Consider the following 10,035-nt stretch of genomic DNA (forward strand, 5'->3'; position numbering starts at 1 on the left):
TTCAGGCCAATTGTGAAACTTAACAGTATTATTTTTTTATGACTTGCACAAATCATGTTTTACATTCAGCTCTTACTAATCAAAGCTCTTTGTTTTATTGTAAATACAAAATGCTAACACTGTTCTCTACCCCCTCCCATCAGTCAAAGTTTAATTGATTTCAACTATTGTTTTCACATTCCACTCTCCTTACATCAGCTCCAAAAGTTATGCTAAGGTTAAAAAAAAAAAAAAAAATTGTTATATTTAGTAGCTGTTTGTTCTATCTAGTTTAGTCTACAGTTTATAGCTATTTCACATCCATGGTTTAGTAATCTTTTTACGTAATATATTTAAATCAATAAAGCACATAATGCATTTTAGTAATTCAATTAATCTAGTTAGATAATTTTAGCCCTACAATTATACAGATAAACGAATGATTTACATTATTTGGTAGGTGGGGTAAACTTTTTTTTCAATTAAACAAAAACACTCAGATTACTATAAAGTAAACATCTTAACATAGTAAAACAAGATTATTTTTAAACCTGTTTGTAATTGCTAGGTTCGTTCATTCATTCTGAAATAAAAATATGAAACTTTAAATCTTGAATGAGAAGATATTGGACTGGTTATGATATCTTACTTCACATACTTAGAAAGCTCCATAAACAAGGCATGCAGTGTGAACTCCTGAGTTACAGTGCAGCATAGGTAAGGCATTAGCAACATTTAATCAGCTCTACAAAATCTGGAGAAACAAAAAATTCACCCTCAAATCTAAATCAAGATTTTATAACAGCAACATCTTGTCCACACTGTTATATGGAAGTGAAACTTGACATCTCAAAATCAGCCAAAAAATTAGATGCGCTTGATTTCAGATACCTTAGAAAGATTCTAAAGATCAAATGGAATGATCAAATTACCATCCAAGTTAGAGCCCAAACGCAAAATGTATTATATTTTTTTTTTTTGAAATATTGAAATTAATTAGATTAGCAGCTTGGTGAATCTAATGGTTACTAGTCTTATAGAAGAAAATATTCATGTAAGACAATCCCAGCCAAATAAAATTGCTCAATATACTAGATAGAGCAAATAAAGATTTAGAAGTAAGCGCTTGTAACAATAGCAGTTTTAAATAGCCATCTGCCTAGATTCAAAGGGCTTTTTCATTATTGTTTTTTTTTTAATGAATATCCAATACAAATTATAAACATACAACAACTATATTTTATTTTTTTATTATTGCTTTTGGCTTTTTTAAACTTCAACCTGATCACCTGAATTTAAAAACTTTAAAACAAACTTACCTCTACCCTCAGATACCAGATTACTTTTCGCAAAAATTGCTACCTGCTTTTAACATGGATATTACCAGAAACTCAATTGTTATCCATACCAACAACCTTCACACATTATGGATATTAAGCTTTTCAAGGATTAATTCTGCATTTGGATACCATTCATATCCTTTCTTTACATCCTACATTCATTCAATTTATGTCCCTTAAAGGCATTTCACTTTTAATATTTTTCTTTGTATGTGCTACTTAGCAAAATAATTGTTGACCAATATTAGTATTTTGCTAGAAATTTTCCGAGATGTGCTTACATTGAAAAATCATGGGTCAAGGACATTCATTTAAACTTTGTATTCTTTGATTCAAGCAAAGAATTTTGAATTTTATTTGAAATTTAAACAAACTAGAATCTCTCTACTCAAATAGCAGCATCTTCATACTGTGGGTCATGCATAAGTATTTATATTGTGTGCTATTGAGAGAAATTTTCTTATTTACAGGAAAGTCTAAGAAACATTCAAAGCGGTTCATAGAATTAAAGATATTTATAGCTGTAGTTTTATATAATATTGAAGTTGTTATAAAAAATTTTTTATTTGATTATATATATATTATTGAGCTATGTGAACTATTGTGGTTTATAAAACACACTATAAATATATTTATTTATATAGACAAATATTACATAGTCGCAGCGACTCTACACCGAACATGCTAATGTTTCAGACAATTGGTCAGTAACGACCAAAAGTCATGCAACGTAATAAAGTGTGTACCACTGAAAGAATCTGGTTCTCAAAAGAATTGAGGAAATATTTTTTTATAAAAATAAAACGCTAAATGTAAATGGTAGGTTAAGTGACATTTTAAACTCCAAACATTAAAAGCAATAGGGGAAAGAGAATGAGAACTCTTAATAACTTCATTTTAATTCAGGAGTTTTCCATCTCAAATACCTTTAACTTGATGTGTGTGTGTGTATATACATACACACTGATTTGGAATGCATGTGAAAAATAATGTATGCACAAATATGAAAAGTCTTAGAATTCATATATAATTTTTATAAATATGTTTACCTACATACACTAGGGTTTCATGTTTACCCAATCAGTCTATAGAATCGATAATTATTGCTAGTTGAAGGATTCAAACCCAGTCACAAAGTCACCTCTGATTCTGCATGCCAATATTCCACACCAAGAATGATTACCGGAAAGGAAGAGAATTAAGTTCCAGATATACACTGAGGCAAGCAAACAAAAACAGTAAGCTAGTCAAATAGTGTTTAATGGCAGACGTTAGAAAATTGCTTTTTACGAAGGCTGACAGCTTATAATTCATTTAAAAAGGCCTAATATACATTATTGCGCTATAACGTGAACCATTGTTTATAAAAAAAACAAAAAAAAAATTGTATATATAATTGGATGTGGAATTGCGTATACACAATTGGTGGCCTTAACTTAAACACTAACCCTTTTAAATTGTCATAAACAGGAGTTTCCAGCAAAGTAGGTATATGTCTTAGTCAGAAGAAGGTCCAAAGTGGCTAAAGAAGATGGCTACGTTGCTCAAAACCCATATTTAGGACTGCCTGTTTATATCTCAAATTAAATATTAATATTTTTTAAAGAAAATAGGTCACAAAACTATTTATTTATCTCCTCTCCAAAAGGTTAGACACAAGGTCAAATGTGGGTTGGATAAAAGTGTTTCTGTGGAACAAACGATTCTAACTTGGTACACCCAGGTTTTCAATGTGTCATTAACCACTGAAGTACATAAGCTTGTTCTTTAAATACAATCTTGAGTTATCGTTCTTTCCTAGCTAACCTCTGTATCGACTTGCTTATAAAAATGGTGATTATATTTTCTCGGGCTAGTTTGCATTTCGATGTTTTACGTGTACGATGAAACTTGTTTTTACAACTTTAAAAAAAAAAAAAAAAAGTTTTAGATTAATTCCCAACGCTATTTCCTTTTAGATAATTTATGTTGGTAATAGTAATTATATAACAAGTAATGTTTTTCCACCGTTATATTGTTTTTATTACCCGAGTTTCTGTTTCCCCCCTTCTCGAGAAATGAACTGTTCCAACTCATCTCAAGAGGCCAACGTCCTGGGCATGCACCCAATAATCGTAAGGTTCAAATTTAAGAAAGATAACTCTAGTACATAAGCCTATTCTTTAACTAGAACATCGAGTTCTCGTTCTTTCTTGGCTAGCCTCTAACTTATAAAAAGGTGGCGACTTTATTTTTTCGGGCTTGTCTTCATTTTGATGTTTCACGTGTACGGTGAAACTTGCTATTATTACTTCCATATGCGTTTTTTTTTTTTTTTTTTTTTTTACTACGTTTTCTTTCTACTACATTATGCAAGTAAAGAAATCTTTTTATAATTTTTTTCTATTTTTCTTTAAATAAATGTTTTCTTTTTACTACATTATGTAAGTAAAAATAAATCGTTTCGGAGTAATGCCGAAAATCATTTCATTCTAAATAATTAGAGTGACTGAAATAGGAAAAACTCCACTGTCTAAATGTGAACATCAGTAAATCGATTGACACGGATAGGGAGAGGGGGGTTGTCCTGGGGGTACCCATATTCAATATATTGCGTTGTTCTCATGATACTCCTCAGTACTAGGATTTATACTAGAGTCTACTCTTTGGGACATACAATAAAAGTTGGACCCGCAAGCACCAGACCAACCACTGAATACGCAGTACATAATTTAATACTAAACTGTTTATTTTCTGAAATCTGATTTTAAAATATCGATACATTTTGTAGATAACACTGGAATGATGCTTCAACAGAATTTGAACAGAATTAAACCTAAAACTTAGTTTAGGATTACGAGAAAAAAAAAAAAAAAAAAAAAAAAAAAGACAGTTTGGTTAAAATTTTGTAGAGACAGCAAAACAACTTCATGCAAAAAACTAATTAATGCAAATAAACAAGTTTGTTTTACACCCTGGGGTGGGGCTACCGTAGTCGAACCGGTTGCCCTTATTAATTCAATTTTGCGTCCATTGGCAATGGACTCCATTGCTTTTTTAATCGCAAATAGCGATTCAATATTAAACTGTTTATTTTCAAACTTAATCTAAGAAAAAACAAATCTGGTAGCTAATGCCGAAATGTATGTTTTCACTTATTTGAATAATATTTACATTCCTATTTACTTGCCTCCCTACGAGGGCAGAGTTAGACACAAGGTCAGTTTCTAATGTAGGGAAATCCAGCTCCCCAAAAAGGGGCATTGAATAGGAACAAATTAAAACTGTCTCAGTCATGAAAGATTTCGGGTTTGTATTACTATACACAGATTCGAAAAAGTTGTCAAAAAAACAAATGTTATCAAAAGCAAGATAAGTTACTTTTCTACCAAACTGGATATAGTTTTCGTGTTTTTTTTTTATTCAATGTAACATGTTTATTCAGCTCGAAAAACATACAGTGTTTACCGATGTATTGGAAAATTCAAGATGGCGTCTGATTCTCTCTTTAACACGGTAAGTTTGGGAAAAGATGTTATGAATAAAAACCCAGATAAAATACTGTTAAACACTCGCTCAATATATGTTACCGTGACATAGGTTGACATATATTCAGCGGGTTTTTAATAGTATTTTGTATAGTTTATTTATAACACCTTTTCCCAAACTTACCGTGTTAAAGAGAGAATCAGACGCCATCTTGAATTTTCCAATACATCGGTAAACACTATGTTTTTCGAGCTGAATAAATGTTACATTGAATAAAAACACGAAAAATATATCCAGTTTGGTAGAAAAGTAACTTATCTTGGCTTTGATAACATTTATTTGTTATATATTTGTTTTTTTTGACAACTTTTTCGAATCTATGTGTATAGTAATACAAACCCAAGATTTCTCCTTTACTAACCGAAGACAGAAAAGGTGAAGTGTTGTGTAGCATCGCAAGTAGCATCAGAACAGATACTACACTGCGATCTTGGCCAGAAGACCAACAAGAAGGCGATACTTTTGGAATTAAAATTAATGTATTATTACGTATTATTGGCTAAAAATGACATTTTAATACCTTTTCCTCTTGAGTGATAAAATACAAAGAAATAAAACATTCTGCAAGACAAAAAAAAAAAAAATCACGATTGTGTAACAGCATATTTACATATTTTAAAGCATTTTTCTATCGATTATACGCGTATTAAAATTTTTAATTCGAAATGGTTCCTCATTTAATATTTACAAAAATGTTTTTTTTTAATCGCATTGTTTGCGTCGAATATCTTTACTTTCGCCAAATAACTACACATTTTTGTAATAAGTATTTTTACATACATTTAGTAGCTTCCATAGTCCAACAAATGGTACGCATTTTTCTAATGCCTTAATTAAAAAAAACAGTAATAATTTTTTTTTTTTTTAAAGTTCAATTAACTACTAAATCATTTCTAAAACAACCTAAAAACCAAATCTGTTGATAATAGATTTATTATTTTAAAGATTGTTTTTATTATCGATGCGTTCGTTTTGCAATGCACATTTGCACCGCGTGTTGTTTTCGTTGCTCTGAACGATTATGGTCGTCGACGTTGTCGTTCGTAAGAAGCCCACGGACCAACAACAAACGTGTCTTGCTTTAAAGAAAATTACTACTAGTAACATGTAGTTTACGGACCATGCTGAAATAATAACGTTATTTAAAAAGAAAGGAGGGGTGCGGGTTTGTTTTTTATTTTAAAAATTCTGTACTTTACATAATTTAATAAATACAAGATACCGTAAAAACTGGATTTAACTTGAAAATCCTAAAAAAAAAAAAATAAATAAATAAATAAATAAATAAAAAAATAAAATAAATTAAAAAAAAAAGCACAATCCGTAAACTGCACAGGCACCAAATTAGTTACAGCTTTATAACGATTTGATTCGATTTATAATTTAATAGCCATTAATATTAACATTATCGTTAGGCAATTACGGTTTGTCAATAAATTATTAATTAACTAATTTGGTTAAGGCAATGTCGTTTTAATTGAAGTCACATTAAAGCTGAAATTTTCAATATAACGGATATGTTTACTAACTGTTTAAAATCATCGATTTCCATGTAAAAAAAAAAAAAAAAAAAAAAAAAAAAAAGTTTAAATTGTACGGGTGTGCTTTTCCCGGGTTCCGGAAATTCGGGAGCCACGTTAAAAGAAAACGACAAAAACTATTAAATTATTGAAATGAATTATTACAATAATTATTTAAAATAAAACCGTTTTATTATGATAGCGATGGCTTTGCATCGATATTTTTTTTTGTAGAAAAAATAAGTAAGTATTTTCGCCTTAAAGCCGGTTTCCCTTTTTAAAAACAAAACATAATGAATTTAAATGTAGTTAAAATATTAATATAACTAACACTTAAAACCATACGCTTATTTGAGCGGTGCTAGTGCAAGCTAGTTACAAAATACCCTTCCCTCCACACGTTCAGAAGTGCTTTCTAAATAATAACGTTATTTCAACGCGGTTACATAGCTTGCATATACGACTTTAAAAATATCACAAAATGATTACGTAAAAACTAAAAACTATTCGGGTTTGTGTTATAGATAGATTCGAAAAAGTAGTCCAAAAACAAATATATAACAAATGTTATCAAATACAGTTACTCTTCTACCTATCTGGAAAAGTTTTTAGTGGTTTTACTCACTTTAAAACGTAATCGGTTCGAAAATCCAGGTTTATCGATATATTTTAAGAATAATGGCGGTCTGTATGATTGGTGTTACTGTTGAACACCCTAAGTTTGGGAAAATAAGTTCAATCAAGCAAATTATACAAAATACTGTTAGAAACCCACCGAATATATGTCCGCCTATGTCACGGTAACATATATTTAGTTAATTTCCATTAGTATTCTGTATATTTTTTTGTTTAAACACGTTTTCCCAAACTTACCGTGTTCAACAGCGAGCATGCCGCCATTTGCATTTTTCAAATATATCAGTAAACTATGTTTCTCGAGCCGAATAAACGTTACATTAAATAACAGTAAAAAAAAAAAAAAATTATCCAGTTAGGTAGAAAAGTAACTTATCTTGCCTTTGATAACATTTGTTTTTGTATTTGTTCTTTCGATAACTTTGTCGAATCTATGTGTATTCGAAAACAAACCCAACTATTCATATCAGGACATCAAAAAAATTGATCTTAGTGTTCAGTTTTTTTTTTTATTGCGATTATTTGTAAATATTTCCGCATTTACTTAAAGTGCTCAACACATAAGCAGAACTCAGGAGTATAAAATATATATTTATGACAATGTGAGCTATGCAGATACGTTTGTGCTCCGTTCGAGGGAAATCAAGTACTTGAGTAATTTCAAAAATGGTATAGAACATTTTTTTTTCCACACGTGTGAAAAGTGGGTGCTAATGCAAATGCACTTACTGAGCCGCCGCGCTATTTTTTTAAATCGTATTTCCAAGTTTAAAGTTTCATATATTTTTTATCTAATTGTAAGGTTAAAGTACAGAATAGGTACAACCCCCCCCCCCATGTTAAGAATGGCCTTTTAAATAACATTATTTCAGCACGGATCAATAAGTGTATGAGTACCGAAAAGTGTTATTAGTGCAGTGCACATTTTAAAATATACACTACCCTAGTCATTATGTCTAGTAGATTGTACGCCTGTTTCACCCCAGTTATTTGGTACTCGGACCGTGCTGCTGCTGCTGCTCAGTAATAACATTTAGAAAACCCTTCTTAACATGGGTGTGGGAGAGAGAGTTTTGTGACTATTCTGCACTTTCACCTAACAATTTAATAAAAAAGATACCGTAAAAATTGACTTAACTTAGAAATTGTATATATATAAAAAAAAAAAAAATTTAAATAATGGCCCGGTTCGTATACTGTACAAGTATCTTTAATTTCCATACGCGCATTAACGGTTTCAAAACAAATGGCGAAGTAGAAAGCATTAGAGAGCACCCTTTGCACATAAAGAGCTCAATATCTTTTCAGATAGAGCTTCATAACAAATCATAATTAAAAATAAGAGTATCTATATAATTGTTATATAAATACATAGACGCAGACTAAAATAGAATTCATTTGTCAAAACTAATCGGATTCCATACATTTTTCTTTTAAACCTTTAATATCCTATTACGAAAACATGTACACTTATTAAATTCCGCCCACATAGTATGTGATAGTATTACTATATTTACTGGTTTTTAAAAACGAGTAAGGTAATAATATTGGTTAATTAATGAACCCAGTATTACTTACATCTTATATTAGTATAAACGCGAAAGTTTAAGGGTACAAATATTTTGTTGGGTTTTTAAATTTTCGCAAAAAAAAAAAAAAAAAAAAAAAAAAAAAAAAAAAAAAAAAAAAAAAATAAATAAATAAATAAATAAAAAATAAATAAATAAAATAACGCAAAAATTCTAGTTTTAACGAGATTTTATTTAATGATTGTAATCTTGCAAACGTGTTCATATTTTAAGATAAACGTAATTAAATTCATTTACAGTGCATATTTTAGTTTAACCTAAACATCATTAAATTAACACCGTTTGCTTTGATTTTATTGTATTACAAAGCATGAAGTGCCATTGCACTATATAATAACACAATCTATGACAAGTTGTCGACACTACCAGTTATTTTATTTCCACTAAAAAAAAAAAAAAAAAAAAAAAACGACGTAAATAAAAAAAAAGGAACACTAATAATATCACAATCCACAATGTTAAGTATATGCATGACATTGAAAAATTTAGCGGGGATCATTTTACAAGATAAAATATACTAAAGTTTGATCCCCCACTTTATAGCCACATACAAACCTTGGATTGTTTATTTTGAAAATGATTTTGAATTTTTTTCTTTTAATAGAGAAATATTTGTTCATCTTACCCTCCGGCCAGCAGATGGACTGCATTATCTCCAGTTGCCATGCAGACTTGTGAAAAGGAACAACAAAATATATTTTTGTTGTTTTAAAAAGAGTTTTTCGAGTAATGTCTCTCCAAGCGATCTCGTAGTGCGTGTTTACCTGTTTCGTTTTGGACAAAATACTCACGACCGTCTGCTGCGCTTACAGCCAATCATATCGTCGCAGTTTCTTTTCAACCAATCAGAGAGAGATCATGCAGCCGCCTCGCGATTTGATTGGTTGATCGACTCATTCATGCTTCACGCACGTGAACACAACGTTTCCCTCATATGCTCGGTCAAGGTCACATTTTTTGCTTGTTTTCTACCTTTTCCTGCGTGGAGAAAAACTATTAATGTCTACTTTTACAATTCCTCACCTCAAATCTATTTTATCCTGTCTTTTTTTTTTTTTTTTTTTTCAAGTTTAACAATCGCCAGTTATTTTATCTATTTTTATCGTTTCATTTTTTTGTGTATATATTTTTTTTGTTTTATTTTATTTTTAGCTTATCTCGGAACATTGGATTATTTCGTTTATTTCCCAGACAATGTTTATTTATTTTTTCATAGTGCTTACGGCATAGTGACATTGGATAATTTGGATTATTCGGACTATTATTCTCATCTGTGTTGTTATAATCACAGCGTTTCAGCCGATGTTACCTCCGACCTTTTCCAGGTGCATCTTTTCGAATCCCGGAATCTGTACGCGCCATGGCATAACGGTAAATAACGTTGGTTAGGATCAACACTCAAATCTAAATGACAGCCTTTTTTAACAGTCATTACTACAGACG

General features: G+C 30.3%; 1 protein-coding gene across 1 annotated transcript in view; it reads right to left on the bottom strand.

Moving 5' to 3' along the window:
• Nucleotides 1-9,524, bottom strand: part of LOC145255761 (solute carrier family 25 member 36-A-like) — a 51,229-nt gene extending 41,705 nt beyond the window's left edge. The window contains exon 1 of the mRNA XM_080114421.1: nt 9,218-9,524. Coding sequence (XP_079970547.1) covers nt 9,218-9,258 — 41 coding nt within the window. The 5' untranslated portion in view covers nt 9,259-9,524. The remainder of the gene's footprint in view (nt 1-9,217) is intronic.
• Nucleotides 9,525-10,035: the final 511 nt, after the last annotated feature.

The sequence above is a fragment of the Euprymna scolopes genome, chromosome 31, assembly GCF_053919585.1.
Source record: "Euprymna scolopes isolate OS-2025 chromosome 31, ASM5391958v1, whole genome shotgun sequence".
In the NCBI taxonomy this organism is placed as follows: Eukaryota; Metazoa; Mollusca; class Cephalopoda; order Sepiida; family Sepiolidae; genus Euprymna; species Euprymna scolopes.